The 21,279-nt window shown below is 57.7% G+C and overlaps 1 protein-coding gene across 6 annotated transcripts in view; it reads right to left on the reverse strand.

The window, feature by feature from the left end:
• CASZ1 (castor zinc finger 1) overlaps window positions 1-21,279 on the reverse strand; it is a 144,131-nt gene that overhangs the window by 41,466 nt on the left and 81,386 nt on the right. For 3 of the 6 annotated variants that reach the window (XM_082687595.1, XM_082687597.1, XM_082687596.1), the window contains one exon: window positions 10,991-11,029. In XM_082687595.1, the coding sequence (XP_082543721.1) occupies window positions 10,991-11,006 (16 nt within the window). In that variant the 5' untranslated portion in view covers window positions 11,007-11,029. Of the gene's footprint in view, window positions 1-10,990; window positions 11,030-11,468; window positions 11,774-16,400; window positions 16,573-21,279 lie in introns of those variants that run through there. The other 3 variants (XM_082687594.1, XM_082687599.1, XM_082687598.1) reach the window with 2 other exon arrangements.

Here is a 21,279-nt window from a genome sequence, read left to right on the forward strand (position 1 = left end):
GAGGCTCCCTGAGGCCAGGCTGAATGGAGAGGCAGGAGGCTTCTGTGGGGGCAGTGGCTACGACGTGGGGGAGAAGAGGGACAAAGAAGTTGACTGGGGAGGAGAGAGAGGTCTATTAAAAACCTCTCAGTGCATAACACAAAATGTCAGGGTTTATAGCTTCATTCTTGGCATTGCCGGGACCGAGAACCCTGCACAGAAATGTCACCGCTTGTCATGTTTAATCACCTGCTGTTTGTTAACACCTTCCCTGCAAGGAGCCTGTCTCAATCTGCCCCTGGGCCCCCAGGGGACCCCGAAACAGAAAACATCCTGGGTTCCTTCTCTGGGCTCTTGGCCCTGCCCTGGGGTCTCCAGGGAGGCACGCCATTCACCACCTATCTGAAGGCCTCCCGGGAACCCCCAAAGTGACCCTTCCAATCAGGCAGGCCCAGGGAAAGGGGCCCAAGCAGACTGAGCAGGAGGCTGAACCCTCTGGCAGGGGGCTGGGTGTTTCCAGGCTGCCTGTCTCCTGCTCCGTCCACCACCGGCCTTTCTAGAGCTGGCTGGCCGACTGTCCCCCCTGTCTAACCCAGCATCACTCCCTCCCCTCCAGGGGTGAGAAAAGATGAACAGAGGAGGGCCCGCTCAGATCCCCACAGGCAGGAGTTCCCCAATCAGTCTGCTTGAACAGCAACTGCCGTAGAACATGGAACATTTGCAGCTCCTGTCCGCGTAGTTACAACCCAGGCTCACACCAGCTGAGGTTCCGGCTTGGCTCACTCTTGGAACATGCTTTCCTGAGTTGTTTAGACTAGGAATTCTCAGTCCTAATGCCCCATAATTCCTTCCTCTGGGGTGGCGGTGGGGGGAATAGGTGTGCGGTAGGAGCCTGGAATAGGCCACTCAAGCAGCCTTAGTCCGCCCCAGAGCACCCGGCCGCTCCCTCCCTCCCTCTGAAAGCAGCGTGGGCAACATGGGGAAAGGAGCGGGTCCCCTCTGGGATTACACCTGCCATACTCAATACAGCCCCTGGGCTCAAACCGCAGGCAAGGACAGCAGCAAGTTTATCCTCTCTGGTTCCCAAGGAGGCCCCATTGCTTCTAGAAGCCGTGAAGGCCAATGGTGATATGCACCCCTTCGCTGAGCTGCAAGTGTCTCCTGGTGAACCAGGGGAAACATCCCTCCAGCGAAGTCTATGCGTACACAGAAACACATCCACAAACTCGCTTTTGCTGTCCTGTCTCCTAGGGGAATGCCCATTCGTTTAGACTCTCCTCCTGAAGGGCCCAGGGTCCAGTCTGCACATTTCCATTTCACCAAAGAGACAAGTCAGGATGTTTCCCCACTCCTCTGCAACCCTTCCCTGCACACAGAGGGGGAGACCCTTTTTCAGGAGATAGGCAGGGACGAGTGTCTCGAGGGGAGGCTTCCTCCAAAAAGCTCAAAATGCAACCGTGTGAAAAAGTGCGCTTTATTTTGCAGGGAAGGCCCAGGGTGTGCCACAGGTTACTGGCGGGATCTCGGGGGGACCTAGAGATGTTTGGGGCAGTGGGCCCAGCAGCACAGGAGTTATCCAGGAGCGGGCTGCCAGCAGAGAGGTCCTCCAGCAAGACCCTCTTCCCCATGGGAGGCAGCCCCACTCCCTGACCTATCCGTGTCTCTGAGCCACAGGACAACTCCCTGTCTTTCTCCCGGGGACTGCAGTATTAGACGTGGAGAGCTCAGAATCTCTCGGAAGGCAGGTAGGCACCAGGTAAACTTGCAGGTGCTCTGCTGTCATGATCCTGCCCCGTGTGCCCATCCTTGCCATAGGGGGAAGGGCTCAGCGGAAAGGGGCGGGGCATGGAGGTGGGTGCCCAGGGGCAAGTCCCTTCCTGCGCCCTGCAGAGGCTCCGAGGCAGTGCCTCGTCCCGCCTGGGAAGGCTTGTATCATACCCGCTTGAGTTCACACACGTCAAAGGCAGCAGCCCTAGGAGCTGGGGGTTTTAGGTGGTGCCTGTCGTAAATCACCCATCCTGGACAGAGAGCAGTCTAGTCCAGGAGGTGCTTGGGCTCTCTGGGACCCCAAGGGAGGGGCCGTGTCAATCAGCCTGTCCACCGGCCTCCAGAACTCAGGTATTCACAGGATGTGGGTCGTTCCGGTCCTGGGCGAACTAGGGCGGCTGGTCGCCATGCTGGCATCTGGAAAGTGCTCCCGAAGCTCTGTGTTCTTGGGTGTCAAGAGACGTGCTCCTGGGTGAACTGACTACCCAGAGCCTTCTCGTGCCTGAGGGACATCAAACTCGAGCCCCTCCCACCTGAGGGCTTTGAAAAGCCGGTCCCCGGCATTGACAGGGACTTGAGCACGCGTGGGAAGTGTCCTCTTGGCTCAGCAGGCCATGGTGAAGCGCGAGAGGAGCCGGGGGGCAGGGCCTGGCCTGAGGTTTAGGGGACCCCGACTCTAGACCTGTTCTGCCCAAGCCACTTGGCTTTATCCGATGAGCACACGGCCTCCCAGCCAGGCCCTCTGGTATAACCCTTCCATTAACTTACTATTCGATGGGAAATTACGCCTCACCCAGGAATATAAGTTTTCATCTTATTTTAAGTTAGATTCTTAAAGCAATTAGCAAGGCATCTGGCGATGACCTCACTGCTGTGGCTGGGCCCCGCAGGGGAGGAGGGCTGCCCTGAAGCTGCACAGACCCCGGGCTCCAGGCCATGGGGGAGCTCAGGGAGAGCTGGGAGCTTCTGGACACCTGTCCTGGGTCCTGGGAGGGAGGTTGGTTGGCGGGGGGGCACAGTAGTGTCTGATACTCGCTATTTGTGGAAAAACGCCTTTCCCGCACCACCTGCCCCGTGAAGCTCCCGGTGGCAGTTGCCGAAAAGCCTCAGCAGCTGGGGCCGCGGGCACATTTTCTATTTTTAATTGTCTGATTCGGAATATTAACTCATCTAGGTCCGCTCCCAAGACAGACTCCGCAGCCAGAGGGTTTCCCCCATTTCCCAGACCTTCCTCTCTTTCTCCCTCTCGAGTCAGAAATCAACTTTGAAATTAAAAATTGGAGACGCAGACCTCGGTGAGTTTGCAAAGGATCAGGGCACTGGGGAGGAAAAGCAAGTAGGCGCTCCTCACCCAGAGGCGTCCCCACTGGGCCTCTGCTCTTCCCTCTGAGCCACTGACCCAAAGTTTTGGGGCAGCAGCTACGGGCTCGAGCGCGCATAAGCACTGCCCCGGAGCCCTGCTCTTCCCAGCTGAGAAAGACTCCGTCTCTCCCCCACCCCTCCCGGTCAGCCCCACGGACTGGCTGCTCACTTGTCAATCTCGAGGGCCACCCAGAGGGGCTGGGGTCACTCAGGAGGCCCCTAGGGAAGAAGGCACGTGCCCCTGGGCGCAGACGGCCTTGGCAAGAGGCTGACTTTCCTTTTAGCTTCCATCTCCGAAAGGAAGGGAGGGCCGCGTCTCTATGGAGCCCAGAGAACCTGCCAGAAACTCCTCTGTGGGAGCAACACCAAGGGCTCCCAGCCCAGTCCACCAGCGGGAAAGTCACACACGCCAGCCCGAGCCAAGTGTCACTCGAGCTTGAGGCGGATCACACTGCTGGGAAGAGACAGTTAGGGCCAAACCCAAACACTCTGGCCTCCTCACCCCATCTTCGGGGGCCCCCCAACAGCACCGGGACCACTAGGTCTGCTTTCCCCTGCATGCCCTTGGCCCCCCTGCGACGCTCCTCCTTCTCAAGGTCACGGGGCTGTCCACACCAGGAATATTTACTCACCAGCCTGGCCCTGTTAGCAGCACTCACCACAAATATGCTTTCTGATAAAGTTGGCAGAAAAAAAGTTCTAGTGCTCAAAGCAATGTCAGAAATCATCCCCCACCCCCAGCAAGGGAGGGCGAGGTGAGGCCTGCAAACGGGCTGCACAGCCTGGCCGGAGGAGTCCTGGGGGAGGCTTCTGTCACTCTCATGGGTCTCCTTCCTGCGCTACTTCCCAACATACAGCCTGTTGCCAGGGTACCAAGGGCTGGGGACGGTTCTGAGCGAGCCCTGGGTCTCGGCCCCCAAAGGGTACAGCTCAGAAGCCAGGCCATAGTGAGCGGTCCACTGCTTCCACCGGCCAGGAGCCCCCTTGGTGGCCTCTGGAGGACAAGGCCAGCGGCCTCTTACCTCTGCTTCTCCCTGGGCCGTCTCACCTCACTGAGCCCCCTTCCCACCCACCGCCCTCCCTCAGTGCACATGGGCCTTAATGTTTTTATTACCTGTTTGACTCGCTGCCTTATTGCTTCTCCCCTTAATGGGGCCGTAACCGTGGAAACGAGGAATAAACGGCCACCAGAAAATGAGATGATTAAACAGGTCACCCTGGCAAAACAAACTCAGCCAAGGAACCTCTGGGGGTGGGGAGGGGAGGCTATCCCTCCCCCCCACCCACGGCCAGAAGGCTCAGACCAGACAGGGGACCAGCATCCTTGTCCTTAGAACTAGGGCAGATACGCTGGGGCGCCCCCTGCTGGGCAGCAGGGCACCTGGCCAACCCCTCCCCCAGGCAGCCCACCTGGCTTGCTGTGGCCTTGGGCTGACGGGGAGGCAGGCTCTGGTCTACAGGCAGGTCGTGATCTAGCCAAGAAGATGTACTTCCGGCAGCCATGAGGTCGTGGACCCCCACTTACTCATCGCCAGTTTGCACGCAGCACATTCCCTCCCGGGGTGGGGGGGTCCCCCGAAAGCCCTATAAGGAAAGGCCAATGTGGGCTAAAGCTCAGCTCGAGAAGGTTCCCTCTGGGAATCCCTGGTCTTTGGCAACACAAATGTGTCCACTCCTCTGCTCTACTCTGCTCCCCCAAAGACAGCCAGTGCCTCAGCCTCAGGCCAGAAGGCAACAGCCCTCTTGGCTTTCAGGAGAGTCTCAGCAGCCTGGAGCCCATGGCACCAGCCGAGACTGTGGGGCCAGAAGAAGCCCCAGGAGGCAGCCTATGGGATGCTCTAAGAACCACAGCCAGCTCAGGAGGGGCCCCAACGCCACGCCGGGGGACAGAGGTCCGAGGTCTCGGCAATGCAGGCTGGGCCCTCTTTTTGGCACAGGGTCCACCTAGTTGCAGGGCTCCTGGGACCTGGGAGGTCCTGGGACCAGGACCTGCAGAGGATGGACATGCTGCTGTGAGGTCTGCTTGGGGGGAGATGGAAGTGGGCAGGGGGGGCGGTGGAGTCCCAGACCGCACATCAGTCACTGCCTGCTTGCCCCTCACAGGGTGGCAGGCTGCAGGCACCGAGGACCCTCCCAGGCCCGAGCCAGAGTCACGGTGAGCAGCTAATGGAGGCCTCCACCTAACCATACAATGCCTATCTTTACCCTTGGACCCCCTTCGTGTCATCCTTAATCCCAGCCCCACTCCTTCCTGTAAACCAGGCTATAGAAAGCTCTCAAGGAGCTAAAACCCAGGTCCCAGGGGAACCGGCCAATGTTTCCTGCCTGCCTCCTTCTGCCCCCACTAAGAAGCCGGGAGGCACTTGGCGAAGAGGTACATCCATCAATCAATTCCACCAGCACTAACAGTGGGAAGGCGCGAGACCAGCCCCAGACCGAGTGCTGGGAGGGGGTGTCAACACAGAGCTAACTCTAATGGTGGCCATTAGAAGCAGGAGTAGCAGAAGCAAGCACTTTGCTTGACCTTCTGGGGGCCGGGGTCCAGAAGTCTGAGTGCCACCTGGACACACCCCTGCCGTGGATCTAATCAGATCCTCAGAGATGCAGGCCTCCAGCCAGCCTCTTATCTGCTAGGTCTTTCCAGGGCCAACTGGGTAAGAGGCTGTCAGGAGGAGGGACGAAGTAGGCAGGAGGGCCTGCCTTTAGGGAGCTGGGCGGCCTGGAGCGAAAGGGCAGAAGGCTGCGGTTGCACGATGGGAAGCAGGAGTTCTGCTGGGGGTGAGGGAGGTGGGTGGCCAGGGACTAGAAGGCAAAAGAAGCAAAGCCGTGTGAAGTCCAGAAGGTGCTGGGGGTGCGGGGAACATCCCGCCGCCTATCTCCTCTGTCCCGCTACTTCCCATCCTTTATCAAGTTCAAAGGTGGCTCCTTCACAGAGCTCCTGGGGCTCTCCGCCCTGTGCTCCTCTGCCCCTGGTGGCAGATGGACACACCTGTCTCCCTCCACCGGACGGCTCCTGGAACACAGGGAAGGACCAGGCAGCTTCACTGCTGTGGCAACTCTAGCAGGTTCTCCCTAACACGTTCTGAATCGCCAGCCTCACCACCTGCATGGGGTCTCCTCCAGACAGGGGCACTATGAGCTGATGAATGCAGGGTGCGAGGATGCCCCTCGAGGATGCCTTTGGGAAGCCAGAAGGTGAATGCTGGACCAATCGGTCCAAGGGATGAAGGCCGTCCTCTGCCCCCTGGGATGGCCAGCCTTCTCCTCCTCTCCTGCTCCTTCTTCCTCCGGCTGTACCCTGGTCCAGGGACCCTGGGACAGCTGCTGCTTGCCTTGGGGGACCCACAGGCTGGAAATACTAGAGAGCAACTTCTTCCACCACTGCCCTCCCCAACCCCAAAGATGAGAAGGAGATGCGTCCCCCACCAGGGTGGTCAAGGTTTAAAAACCAGCTCGGAGAGGGCCGTGGTAGAGGACAAGGCTGAGGGCCCCAGGTTGGGGGTTGGGAGGAGAAACGGCCTGACCCCTCTAAGCATGGCTGGGGAGAAATCTGATGGGGGGACAGGCGCACCCCTAACCTGGCAGGGTCCAGGTGGAGAAGCTGGCGCCCAGAATCTTCCCGGGCCCCACCCGATCCCCAGCCCAGGGACTTGAGCCAGGGGCAGCAGCTTTAATGAGGAGATGCTGCTGCGTGACTCAGCCCTCCAAAGGTGTCTCCATTTATTTTATTTTTCCATCATAAAAACCCAAGCTGCAACTCAGCCAGATTCCCTGGCCGTGGGGGATGGGTGGACTGTGGCAGCGATGGCGAGGCGGCAAGGTCTGGCTAAGTGGCCACAGTGCCCTTGTCGGAGAGGAGAGTTAATGGGTTCTCCTGGCTGGTCCCTACAGGAATAAACGGCCCAGGGTGGGGCCCTTCTAGGGATCCTTCCAGATCTATCTGCCCTTGCTGCCTCTGCCTCGTGTTGCAAGAATGGTTACGCCAGCGCTTTTATCCTGTGTTCTGCTCTGACGTCTCACAGCCAGGACCGGGGTTGGTGCGAGGGCCTCCTGGCAGTCCAGAGCCCCGGGTCTCAAATGCCTTCTTCCAAAGAGAAGGCCCAAACCATGTGCTTCTCACCTCATCCCCTCAACCACCCCCCGCCCCCCCCTGCGCCATGAACTGCGCCCACTGAAGCTTCCCAGTAAGATCCAGCTGGGAGCTGGAGAGCCAGAGACCTTAAAGGTCATCTGATGCTCCAGTCCCCGCACACGTCACAGCCAGCCTCTGTTTGAATGGTACCAGGAAACTCACTACTTCCGAGTCAGCCCACTCTGTCCTTGGCTCTGACTGCTCCTTCCTGCCAAGATGGCACCTACCCCTTGTGGCAGACTGGCAGAACCGGTGCACAGCCTGACTGCAGGGACTGGCCCCAGCTTAGACTGGTCGAGTGGGTGTATCTGGCCAAGTAAAGGCTTGAGGAAGGAAAATTGAGGACAACCTGCTCCGGCTTCCTCCACCGCTGAGGCTGGGGCTGGGAAGCAATGGTGGGGGTTGGGTTGGGGTAGGGGTGTCCTGGCCCAGAGTTCCAGCAGAGCTTATCCGAGGGAAAAAGAAGCAGGCCTGGCTCAGCGAGCAGCCCCGATTCCTCCCACTGACCTCACCTTGACCCAAGGCTACCAAGTGGACAGAGCCACCCCTCTCTGGCCCTCCATCTGTGGCAATCCTCTTGAACTCAGTCTCTTGCCTCTTTGGCCCTTGATCTGGCAGGGCCTAGCTTGGATCCTGACATACAGCTCTAGCCCTGGACAGCCTCTCCTCGTCTTCTCATGCTCTCCCTGGGCAGAGTGAGGGCAGTTACAAGCAGACCCTGAGAATCAAGGGCAAGGTCCTTCCCAAAGCTTCACTGTTGCTTCTCGGCCCTTGTGCCCCGGCCTCCAGTCTTGTTGGGCCAAGTCATCAGCCTAGTGGGGCCTAACCCTGGGGAGCTTCCCAACTGCAGGATGGATTTACCTGTGTCTGAAAGCTCCCTCCCCCCTCCCCTCCCCTGCCCGGCTCCCTCCCCCAGGGAAATCACTCTAAAAGGGCCTAATGGAACTATGTCCTCCCCTCTTCCTCTCTCTCCTCCCTCCCTCCTCTTTCCCTTTCCTTTTTTTTTTATTAGCATTTGTGGAATTTATTCCCAAACTCTCCTAATCTTCCGTACACAACCATTTGATTTGCATAACCCAACCCCCTCTCATAAAAACTGGCTGCTAGTTTAATTAAAAAATGTAAATTTGCTGTCATCTCGGGGCCTGGTGAATTAGGACGACATCGGCATTTTTTATTGCTAAAGACGTCCAGATTGATCCAGCCCTTGGCTGAACTATGGTGGGGGAACAGGGGTCCACATGGCCTCTAAGGGTCCTGAGGTCCTGCTGTCCCCTCCTGAGAAGCCTAGGTTCTGCCACCACTGAATGGCTTCTGAACGGAATGCTTCGGGACCTGGACCTGTCCGAGGCAGGGCAGGATGTTAACCCGTAATCCAATGCTTGTAGGGTCCCTGGTGTCAGCAACCTCTTTGGAGCTTGTGCCTCCAGTCTTGTCCTGTGCTAGAGAAGCTCTCGGTGGAAGCTGTCCAGGGTCCCCTCAAAGAAGAGAGCCCCTCACCGTCCCAGCAATGAACCCTGGCCAGTAGTGAAACTCCAGGCCATGGCTGGGTCCAGAAGTACCTTCCAGATCTTGAGGGAAGGTGAGCACGGAGTCAAGCCAGAGATGGGCTCTGAGGGGGATCTCAGAGTTCTCACCTGCTTCCCTTTTTTTGTGAAGAGAGAAAAAAAATGCTTTTCTTCTGAAGTTCTGAAATTAAGCAAAACTTCCAAATTCAAAGAAAAGGCTGAGATGGTCTCACCAGATGACTCCTCCAGGAAGCAGTCAGAACTCTGACACCCAAACCTCCCCTCACTGAGTGGCCAGAGTACAGGTCTGGGTCCTGCTGGGCTAGCCCTGCTCCAACTAGAGAACGTAGCAGTCATCTCAGTGGCTCTTCCCAGGTTCTAGGAAAAGTTTCCAGAGCCTATCCCTGGAGGGCTGGGAGAAGTCTGTCTCCCTAAGGCCCAGGAGAGATGCTGTAAGAGGTTCTGCACACGCAGGCTCGGGAGGCTCTCTCTCCAGTCCGGGACACCTTCCAGAAGGGCTTCGGAGTCGTGCGCCCACAGCAGACTGGGAGGCACTGTTTGGCGTAACGGCAGGAGGATGGACGCCCGCTCTAGTTGGCAGCCAAGTTAGAGGGAGGAAGATGGGGAGGGTCCACCTTCCAGCTGAGTAATGCCCAGGTCCACTGTGCCCGCCCACAAGCAGAGGCCCGTCTATAAGGACTGCTTCTTGGCTGGTTGGGTGGGGGCCCTTTTTCTGAAGAAAGGGGGTGGGGCCCGAGGGAAGGAGGTGATGAGGCACCTGATTAGAGTGGGGGTGGACTGCCTCTCTGGGGCGTGGAGGCCAGGGAGGGGCAGGGTGGCAGCACTGGCCTTAGACACCTTCACTGATTTGCCCAGCAGGGGGTGTTACACCTTCCCTGGGCGCAGAGGTCCTGAGGCCCTCCACATCCGATTACTCGAGATCACACCTGGTTGGACACTGTCACAAAACTCTGAACCATCTCCCTCCCCACAAAATACACACCCACTTCCCAAAGCTGACCACCCTGTCACCCACCCTGGGCCCCACAGTGCTGCCTCCTTCCTGTTCTCTCTGCTTATTCCCCTTTGACCTCAGAAGGTCAAATGTCAGCTCATGGGTCCCAAGGGGCAATGCCATGAACTTGAGCCCATTATAAACAGCAACCCAACTGCCACCTCTCCTTCTATAAATGAGACACAAGGGTTCAGAGATCAGCCTCAATGAATGATAAGCCTGTTTCTTACGGACTTCTTTCAAAAACGTTTAAGATGACGACGGTGGCTTTTCCCAGGCTAGGATCCGAGGGTCCTGGTCACAGTGTGGTTTCAACAAAGAGGGCTAATTGAGAGCCTATGGTAGACCTCACTCTGGCCTCAGGTGCCCCCTCAGGAGCCCCAGATGGGAGGAGAAGCAAAATATTGAAAAAAATTAGATTAAAACCAGTAAAAACACCAACATATAAGGATAAACGGCTCCAGGCCAGCATCATGCTATCTGGAATCCTAGCCTAGGTGCCATACTAGGCGCCCCCAAAACCCAGAGTCCACATTTAGTAGTTTGCCTGGTGTATCCCCTGGGGGGAGCTCAAAAGGGGGATGGGAGAGAGTCCTGGGCCCCTCACTTTGAACTGATAACAGCCGCCTCATCCCACGGATTCTCAGGTGAAAAATACTCATTAGCCATAATAAGCAGCTTGATCATCCGACACAGCCTTGTCCCAAATAAATTAAATTCCTTTACCTTGAGACAGTCGCCCCGAAACCAGACTAACCACCTTTCCCAACAGGACGCTGCTTTCAAAAACTAAACCACCCCCCACTAAAAAAATAAAAACACACACCCCACAGCCTGACACACAATCTTTGCAGGAGAAAAAGAAAAACACACCACACACTAAACACGGAGCCATTCAAAAAACACGGAGAACAAAAACCCCCACAAAAAACCCCTAAATCCTCTCTTTGGGTGCCCCCCAGCTCCCTCTCCCCTCTGTTCTTTCATAATGACAAGCATCAAATTAGTCACAGTCACTAAGCAAGTAACAAATAATAACAATAATATCATCCGAAGCCTCGCAATCCAGAAACCAGGGCGAGCGAGAAGCGCAGCGGGCGCCGGACCCTCTCCAGGCCAGCCCCCACCCCCTGCTCAGCTGCTACTTCATTGGGCTAAAAATACTAACTTCCGTAAAAGAACCGAAAGAAAAGTGAAAGAGCCTCCCCTCGTTCCCACCGCCGGTACCTGTACCAAGATCCATTCTCCTCTCTTTGGTCCCAAACTCTTCGAGGAACGCCAAAAACAGAAGGGGAAAGAAAAAAACATCTGTTTAGTCTCGCGCAGCGGCCCCCGCCGCCCCTCTCCCGCCCCCCTCCGCTCGCCGCAGCCCCCAGCGAGGGCCGGACGAGTCCCCGGGACCCGGCCGGCAGTGACAGGGGGACCCGGGAGGGAGAGCCAAAGTTTCTCCCTCCCTCCCTCCCCCGTCGCTCTCACGCTCCGGCATTGCACACTCGGAGCAGCTCCTCTTGGCTCTCGAGTTTATTAAACTAAAAGAGAAACTATTTATAGACGCCGCCCGGGTCGGGGGGCCCGAGCTGCCCGAGAGGCCGAGGGGGGCCCCCCGCCCGCGCCCGGCCCGGCCCCGCCCGCGCCCCCCGCCCGCGCCGGGGTCGAGCCCCGCGGCGGCGCCCCCTGCCCTCCCCCGCCCCACCGCCGTACTCACCATAGTCGGAGAGTCGAAAGCCGAATTCACTTAAATAATCAACTTTCATAATACTTAATTAATGCCTAATTGCAACTGATTACTCCCCGAATAACAAGTTGTTTTAAAGCCCTGATGTCATTGCTCCTGACGGTAACACTCAGGGTAACAGTTTGGCAGGAGGGAGCGGGCGGGCGGGAGCGGCCGGGGGCGCTGCCAGGCGCCGAGGTGATTGGCAGGGCGGCCGCGGCGCCGCCTCCTCCGGGCCGAGCCGCGCCGCCCCGGCAGGTGAAAGAGCAGAGCTCGGCCCGCCCGCGCGCGCGCCCGCCCGCCCGCCGCGGTGCTGGAGTGAATGGGCGCGCGCTCGCCCGCCCGCCGGCGGCGCCGCACGCGCGCCCCCGCCGCTCTGCCCCCCCCCGCCCCCCGCCGCGTGCGCGCTCGCGCGCGGCTCCGCACACCCGCTCGGGCGGCCCGCCTCATTGGCTCAGTGATTCCCCAAACCTTAGACTTCGGGAGGAGGGAGGCGGGGACTCGGCGCGCGGACCCGGGCAGCAGGGGCGAGGCGAGCGGCACTCGCGTCCCCGAGCCAACTCTGGCCGGACAACGGCGGGCCCGCGAGCTCGCTCGCTCCCGAACGCGCCCGGGTCCCGGCCCCGCGCGCGCCCCTCGACGGCGGCCGCGCGCGGACTCGCTCCGGGTGCCGGCCGGCCCAAGGCTCGCGGGGCGCGCGGCCGCGCAAACTTTTCCGCGAGGGCGGACGCAGGTGTGAGCGCCTCGGGGTCGCGCCTGCTCGGTCGCGCGCCCCCGTGCTCCTTCTCGCGCGCCCTGTGGGCTCTGGGTGAGGCGGTACCAGGGCTTGTGTTTCCCCTCATACCCGACTGTCATGGTGGGGGTGGTGGCCGGGCTCTTTAGTCGCAAGGAGGCTACCGGGAGGTGGGCCTGGCGGGGTGGAGGGCGGGAAGGGGGACAGGACACGCGCTTTGGCCTCGCGCAGCTCTGCCTGCCACCTGCAGCAGCTTCCACGGAGAGCCAGGACCCCTAGCTTCCACCACTTGGGCTTGGCTATGCCTTGAAATGGGCGCTGGTGCCGCGCCTACCGGGCCGACCCAGGCCGCCTAAACATCCCTGCTCTCCGCCCGGGGTCTTTCTCCTCCTCTGCCCCAATTCGGCCCCCCCAGCCCTGCAATGGGGCCCCGAGGGGCAGCCAGTACCTCACTCCGCTGGGCAGCCTGCAGTCAAGCTCCCACCACAGATCCATGCCATCAGTTGGGCTTCCCTTCCACCCTCTTGCCTCATTAAGAACCTTGGCATGGAGGGGAAAGGCACCCTTGAACCAAGGACCCAGCCTCCCGCCACCTGCCCCTCGGGCAATGGCCGCATTTCCTGTCTGCCATCTCATCTCTGGACAAGGGTTCCTGTGCTCTCTTTGGCCCTCCTCCTTTTTCCTCAGAGAAAGTACTTTGGTGGGTCTCTCTGTGCCCAGACATCCCTGCTAGGGCCAGATACGTTGAAATTCCTTAAATTTTAGTGATCCAAGTTACCCAATGGACGTGGCGGGGAGAGGCGGGGCGGGCTCAGGAAGGAGGCAGTCCGGTGAGCAAGAACGTGGGCAGCGTTGCTAGTACAGTACCTAGATCTCACTGTCACAAGCTCTTTGTCCCTTGTGTCTCCACGCTGCCACCTTCCTCTCCTCCTGTTTTAGGAAAGGCCACACTGCCTCCAATTAGGGCAAGGGACTAGACCCTGGGTTTTCTCTGGTCTTTGGGCAGCATTCAGCAAAATGGCACTGGCCTATTGTTGCAATATTTCTATTTTGCAAAAGGAGAGGCCCAGGGAAAGCTTGGGGCAAAAAAAATCAGAGACTAACCAATCTAGTTGTTCTCCCACTTTCTCCTTATTTTTCTTAGGGTTTTTTTTTGTTGTTGTTGTTGTTGTTCCAAATGGCTTCACAGGGAGTTAGCATCTCTTCCCTATTTGACTGCCTTCCCTGATGCCTTCTTGGCAAGCACCTTTCCTGGTTGCCACATGCAACCCTCCACCCTTCACGCCTGCCCTGTTCCTATGTAGGAAAAGTAGCTAGAGAGGCCCAGACACTTTGCTGGCAGTCCCCTGTCCTTAAAACCCTGAATAACCAAGTCTTAAGCTACCTGGAGACCAGGACAAGCATTGGTATAGGGCAATCACTCACAGAAGACCGTGAGCTCTGCTCCCCACGCAGGATCTCAGGGAGGACATCTCTGTGTCCAGGACTACTCCAGAGTATACACAGGCCTCTGGCTGCTCTCACCCACGACTCTCCAAAGCAAGGCTTACAGCTTTGGGTTGTAACAACAGACACTCAGTCCCAAACCCCAGTCCTGGGCAGCTGGGGTGAGGCAGAGTAAGAGTCACAGAGGAGTGGAGGGGTGATTTCTGGGTTTATTTGATGACGCCTGCATATGTGACCCACATGACCTCCTGGCTGTGTCTAAGTATCTTTCTGGGCTTCTGCTGCTGGTGGTCGGGGCATGGGAGGGCGTAACTTCCAGTTACCTAGACAAGGCCAAGAGGGTTGGCTGCGCAGCGACTTTGGGGCCTCTGATGGACAAAAGCTGGAGGCACCCGTCAGGCACAGTGGTGGAGGGGGGTGTGGGCGGCCCGAAGAGCCTCTGTTCTGCCAAGGCGACAGGCGCAATCAGCCACTACAGGCTTAAGAGGCCTCGCCCGAGAGCAGAGGACAGGCCAGAGAGGCCCAGAGAATGAGGCCATCTTGGTGTGTTATGATTTAAGAAAGTCTGAGAAGAAGGCTGAGGCATCGAGGTCATGAGGTGTGAGTCAGAGGCTGCATAATGGAGGGGTCCCCAGACTTCTCCCTCTTTCTTTCTCTTCGGGTGTGTGCTTGTAGGAAGGGGAGAGGCCCAGAGCTCTGCCATCTCTGAGGCTATGGCCCATTTTTGCCTTGAGGACCCCGATGAGGGGACACCTCTTAGACCCTAAGGCCAGGCCACAGTAGGACATTTGTGCCCAGGACTCAGGTCACGGAAAGCCCAATGCCTCAATTCCTCCCGGTCTCGAGGCCCCAGCTCCTCCTCACGCACTCCGTCCCGTCCCCAAGAGAAGATGCGGAGCTGCGCACGGGAAATCCCAGCCACCGGGCCCCTCACACGAGTCCAGGGAAAACTGTCAGCTCTCCCCAGGACGGCTTCCACGCTTGGCTCCCGGTCCCCTCACACCCCCAGAGCGTGCCCACTCATTCTCTATCCCTCCCGAGCCCGGGGCCTTCTCACTCACCAGCCTGTTTACACACCAGGTATCTCAGGCTTTATCTGCTCTCATTCTGAATTTGTAACTTTCACATAAACTTGAACAAAGCTCCTTTTGTTCCTGCACCCCACCCCAGGATCCCAATAAACTGGTTCCCTCCGAGGCGACTGGGCCAGGGCACGGAAGCCTTGGCCAAAGGGCTGTGTGTGCATGTGAACAAGCATGTTCGCACCTGCGATGGAGTCCGTGTGTTTGCGTGTGAGCGCACTGCTTGGGCTGACGGAGGGAGGGTTCGGGGAGAGCGTCGAGTGAGCAAAGTGTGGGCAGGAAACATTGTGGCACGGGCACGGGACGGTCCGCCAGGCCGCAAGAGGCCATGGGCCAGGGATAGGTGGGTGTCCGGGCATGGGGCACACAGGGATGCAGAAGGTGCAAGGGGCCGAGAGGAACAGGGGAGTGGGCGGCGGAGTGAGGGGCCGAGGCCAGGCTTAGGCTAAGTATAAGGCAGATACAGGGATCGCATTATGGCCCATGTAGGGGCTGGCACAGCCGCGCGCTCGGCCCCGTAATCCTGTTAGCCAGCAATCTCCATTCCGAAAGAGCTTCATTTCTTTGTGAATATTTGTAAACTAGATATCTAATGGAAAATTATAGGAAAATTATAGTGAAATTCATGACGGAGAAATCCGATTATCCCTAATTCAATTATGCCATCTTAGCCCACACAGCACATTTCCCATTTTTTTCCCATAAATACCGATGCCAGGGGTCCCGGTAATCAAATAAAATTGAAAATCATCTTCCCATTAAATTCAATTAGCCGCAATTTCTAAAGCCTATCAGAGATTTTAATTACTAAATTATAAAATTCTCCAATGCTAAATTGAAACCAAAAAAATTGCACATCCTTATATTTCAGAGAAAAAAAAAAAAGGGCCAGCAAAATCCTTGAAAAAGAATGCCCTCCTTTCTGTACCCAGCTCCAAGGCAGGCTCCCCACCCAGAGGGACCTCATATTGCTGCCTACTTGCCCACTTGGGGTTGCAGCCAGGGGCATGGAGGAGAGGTCTCTGCCCGGGGAGGGGCTGAGGCATATTCATTTAGCAGAGGGACAAACCACACCTCCAACTCTAAGCTTTGGCTTGGCTGGCCCCTAGGGAGGACCTACCTTCCTCGCTGGCTGTCCCGGCTCCCGAGATACTCTCTACTCTGTCCCCCCACGGAGACAGTCTAGAACTGCCACCTTCTTGGCTCACGGACAGGGCTCAGGCTCAGGTTGGGGCTTGGCCTCGGGGCTCTGCATGTTCTAGGGCGGCAGGCCAGAGGCAGCACAGGGTACCCTCACCACGTTGCGGGGCCCCCGGATAGCCTGGGCTGGGGCAGAGGTGGGAGTGGGATGAGGCCGGTGTTGAGGGTAGACAGTGATGGCGGGATGGCTCCGTGGCCCTGAGTCTCCTCTGAAGAATACCCAAGGCCCATAGGTCCTGGCAGTGTACCAGCCTCCTAGGAGAGCTGGGGGTGGGCCTGGCCCCAGCCTGGCCTCTCTTCCACTGCAGCTCATTCTGTTCTCCTCGCCCTCTTCTGGAAAGCGGACAGCCGCGAGCTGGCCAAGGGGCTTATGCCCCAGCCCAGGGGTAGCCCTCGCTTCTCCTTTTAGGGAAGTGGTGGCCATAACCCCAACAGTAGCCCTCCTCTCTCTCCCCCACTTACCCAGCTCTAAAGGGTGCTCTAGAAGTCAGGAGAGCCTGGGGACGTGGCATCGGTGGCGGCATAGAGTGACCCTAGGTCTGACCCCCGAGGTGGGTGGCTGGGGCGGCAGCCGAGGGGCCGGGCAGCAGCCGAGGGGCCGGGCGGTTCCTGGGCAGCCAACAGCCGAGTTGCCAGCAGCCCAGCGCCCTGGGAGCAGGGAGAAGCTTTAATTTGCCAGGCAGTCAGGAGTGCCAGCAGGGGAGGCACCCGCAAACAAAACAAAAACAAAAAAGTTAATTATCTTTGGCTTTTTCTTAATAAATATCCAAACTGGCCGGGCCGGATCCTCCGCTTTGGAGGGAGAGAGGAGAAGGAGGAAAAAACCCCAAACCAAATCCAACAGACTCATTCTCTGGTCTGCCTTTCCTTTGTGTCTCCTCCTGTATTCATCTCTTATCAGAGGCAGGATGAGTTTCAGATTAATGTCCAAATTTTGCAAGTCAAGAGTATGGCCACCAAAAAAAAAAAAAAAAAAAAATTCTTTTTGAAGCTTTGGGGGTGGGACAGCGGGGGTGTAAAGAAGAAAGAGGTGGGGGGAGGACAGGACAGGACAGGAGCAAAGGAGAGAGCGAGAGTTGGACGGAAAGAGAGTAAGTGTGATGTGGTGCTGAGCTTCTCCAGTTCCCCTGTGGGCACCACACGGCCCAGCCTGTGGCCCCAACCCGGGCGGGACCTGTTCTGGAATGTTGTGTTGGCATTGGATTTTAGTTACAACAATCAGCTACAGGAGATGTGGAGATTTCTCCTTTTAAAACTCTGAAACAACCGAGGTCTCACTGGCCACTCCAGCTCCCCTGTTGCCCTTGGATCCTGTGCCAACCCTCCCTTCCAGGAGCTGGGCTGGGGAAGAGAAGGTGCTAGAGGAGGGGACGTTGGCCGTCCTTCTGCGGGGTGTGAGATTTTTCTGTATGGGCTCGCAAGGGTACCTAGGGAGAGAGATGCGTGTTGCCGCCTGGGCCTACGTGTTTGCATGGTGCTTGTACACGCCTGAGCCTGGGCTGTTAGAAACGTGTGGCGGGGGAGAGGGGGTGGGGTGGCCAGGGCAGCCAGGACATGGGCAGACAGTCCCTCAAGGAGCGCTGACTCTGGAGGAACCCACTACCTGGGTTCACACTCCCGCTCCCTCACTCCCTGGCTGTGCCACCTTGACCAAATCACTGACCCTCTCTGAGCCTCCATTTTCTCAGCATCAAAGGGAATAATTAGTGACTGCCTCGGGCTGGGGGTCAAGGAGGAATGTGGAGTGACTGCTAATGAGTATGGGGTTTCTTTCTGGAGTGATGGAAATATTCTAAAATTAGATAGTGATGGTGATCACACGATATTGGGAATATACTAAAAAACCACTGAATTGTACACTTGGCATGTAAATTACAGCTCAGAGAAGTGGATTATAACAAAGTGGGAATGAAATGGGGGGGGGAAGAACAATAGCACTGCACAGAGTGGGGGTAGAGGGCACAGCATGTAGCCTGGCACAGAGTAAGCACTCAGAAAGGACTGGTGAGCTGAGATGAACACGGACCTGGCCGGATGGGCTGGCATCCCGGGCCCTGGGCTGGGTGCCAACAGACATCTACCTGGGTCCCCAGCACTGGTCCAGCAGGTCGTTGAGCAAGCTGAGCCACCCGCCCCTGCATGGATGGGGTCCCGGGTGGCTGTTCCCTGGCAGGGATGGGAGAGGGCATGGCACTCCTCCTGCCTCTCTGCCCAGGTCCCTGGAGAGGAGGCTGCCCACCGTGGCAGGCAGACTCTGCTGCTCACTTTCCTCGTCTCACAGAGCACTCATATTTTCCATGTGCAGCAGACCGTGAATTCACCTTCATACTAGTTACAGGGTTATTTAGCTTCTCCTGACACTGACAATCACCAAACTTTAATTCGCTGCTTGGCTTCTCCCTGCTGTGCCCTCTGCCCACCCCCAAAATCCCTGGGAGAGGGTGGGAAGGATCTAGTCCGGCCCCCTGTTGCCAAAGCCTGCCCTTCCGAGTGATGGAGTGACAGCAGGAGGGGGTGCTCAGAAGAAGATGATGGGCAGAGAGTGGAGGCGGAGAGTAGGGGGGAAACAGTGCGGGAGAGAGGAAGTAGCACCAGGGCTAAGGGGAGCTTCTGTCCTGCTCCTCCGGCCTGACACTAATGTATTCAAGCCGGCATCCATCCTATTGTGAATGAAGATTCGGCTGACCGGGCTTTGGGTCTGAGGGCTGGGAGCCCCAGCCAGGACCTTCAAGGCTGGGGCTCACTGAGCTCCCAGGACCGGGCAGCTGGCATGGACTGGCTCGTTTGCCTGATTGCTGGATGAGGAGGTGCCCGCCTGGCAACCCATGAGGGAGCCCGTTTTTACTAACCTGAGAAGCCAGCTTTCGTTTTCCTCTGCCTCCCCCATGCCAGGTCCTCCATGAGGCTTCTGCCTGCCTTGCAGAAGCTTCTCTCTGGCTTACTGCTCCGCTGCCTGCATCCCCTCTCTCGGCCTCCCGAAGTGGTCACCAGTATCTTTCCCCAAAGCCCCCGAGACAAGCGAAGGAGCGCCAGTTTGATCTGAAAACCCTCTGGTGGAACCAGGCGATTCCCTTATTCCCCAAATCCAAGAGGGTCCCGTCAGCCACTCATTAGTCAGAGTCCCGGGAGCGGAGAGCCAAGCCGAGAGGATTCTCCAAGACCAGAGGCCTGGGGAAGGACCTGGGCTGGGAGGTTCCGAGGAGAAGGAGAGGGACAGCAGGGCAGAGCCAGGAGGAGGGGAGGTACTGGGAGATCCCTGGGGGGTGGGGGGAACCAGGCTGTGTCTGCTTCCACCCAGCCTCATTCCGCCGCCCCACCCCTGCCCACGGGGGAAGTGGCCATGGTGGCCGGGGCAAGAGAGATGTCACGGGGCCAATGGCAGAGAAGGGAGAAGGAGCTTGTTGACTGTAAACTGTCCATTATGGCTCAGATTATAAGCATATTGCGCAGGGCTCTCTGCACGATGCCGAGGAATCCAATACGCTGAAAGGTTAATGCAATCAATTAGGGTGACAAGGAAGTAAAGTAAAGCCTTCGGAGTAGATGAAAAGGAGAGAGAGAGAGAGAGAGAGGGCGCGTGCTTGCGGGCGCTGTGGAGTTGGGGGTGACGGTATGGGTGGTGGGAAGGCCAAGAGGGAGAGAAACCAGCGGGATGCTGGCAGGGGGAAAGGGAAGGACAAAAGGCCGGGAGCCCAAGAAAAGACGGCAGTAAGAGAGCCGGCGGCAGAAGCAGCAAGAGTGGGCAGCCAGTGGACAAGCTCTGGCCTCAAACCTCCGACTGCCGCCCAGCTTCACCTTCTCTCCCCCTCCCCCGGCCCCCTCTCCATCAGCGGCTCTCCTAGGGCTTGGAGCCAGGCTCCCAGATCAGCTCACAGCACCAGTAACGTGTCAGAGCAGCCTTGGTCCCTGTTCCCGTACGCAACAAGGGCCCACCACACAACTTCCGGGGCCTTCTCAAGTGGAGCTATGGCCTAGTTGCCACCTTCCCCAGAATGGGCCCAGGTTCAAATGCAGACTCTCCCCTTGGCCTAATTCACTCCCAGCAGCACCCATGAACACAACCTTCACGGCTCTCCCCTGAGTACCTAGTTCCTCCTTGCAACAGCCTGGGAAGCAAAGAACATGGTGCAGCGCGCCCTTTTACAGAGAGAAAGTCAGGTGCTCAGAAAACGTGTGTGGTTTCCCAGAGCCTGCCGCAGCGGAGGACCCTGCAGGGGAGGGCACACAGGACCCCACACTGACCTGGGAACCCCAACGCCACTCAGCCTGCCACCCGCGGGGCTTTTCTTTCCAGGGCACCCACTGGAGTGGGAGACTCATCTTCCCCAAGAAGTCAGCCCCATAAGTCCTTGGGCAGGGGCGGAGAACCCCTGAGAACCTGCCCGGGGATGGCGAGAGCTCTGGGAGGTGAAAAGCTACGGGGGAAGGAGGGAATGTGAGCTCTTGCTACCGGTCAGGCCCAGGCCAAACACCTTTGACCACGTGAACTCACTCATCCCCCTAATTTTGTCTGCAAAAGTAGTTGTTTTGGGGGGCGCCTGGGTGGCTCCATGGGTTAAGCATCTGAGTTTCGATTTCAGTTCAGGCCATCCTGTTAGCGTCCTGAGATCCAGTCCCACATCAGGCTCTGCGCTGAGTGCGGAGTCTGCCTGAGGTTCTCTCCCTCTCCTTCTCCCTCTGCCCCTCCCCCCCACCACAGGCACACTCTCTCAAATAAATATACAAATCTAAAAAAAAAAAAAAAGTAGCTCTTCTGCTCACTTTACAGAAGAGGAAACTGGACGTGAGAGCTTAGTGAAGGCAGAAGACTACGCTGGGCTCCTGGAATAGGATGCCAAGCTCTCAGGAAATGGTGGCTGTCAAAGGAAAGGCAAACCTGGACTTGTAGGTGGGTGGGACTGAGCAGAGGACAAGGCCCTGAGGAGGGTAGAGACAGGGAGGGCAGCCCCTAGCAGACCAGGTCTGCCAAGTAGCCCGCAGCCCCCCGGATGGGCTCCCACACCACTGCTGGAACCCCCTGGAGCAATCCCATGGAAGACAAGAGCACACGGCGGGTGACAGGCAATGCTATGGACTTAACGCCAGGAGACGCTATACTTAAAAATGGTTACGGTGGTAATTTTCACTTTAGGTATATTTTGCCAGTTAAAAAAAAAAAAGAGCAGAGGTCAAGAGACAGCAATCTTTTTTCATAAAGGCTTAGAAAGTATTTACGCTTTGGGGGCCAAATGTTCTCTGTTGTAGCTGCTCAGCTCTGCCACTGTACAGTAAGCTGCAGCCACGCCCATATGCAAATGAGTGGGTGTGGCTACGCGCCAATAAAACTTTATTTACAAATACA

The sequence above is a fragment of the Mustela nivalis genome, assembly GCF_964662115.1.
Source record: "Mustela nivalis genome assembly, chromosome: 10".
Lineage (NCBI taxonomy): Eukaryota > Metazoa > Chordata > Mammalia > Carnivora > Mustelidae > Mustela > Mustela nivalis.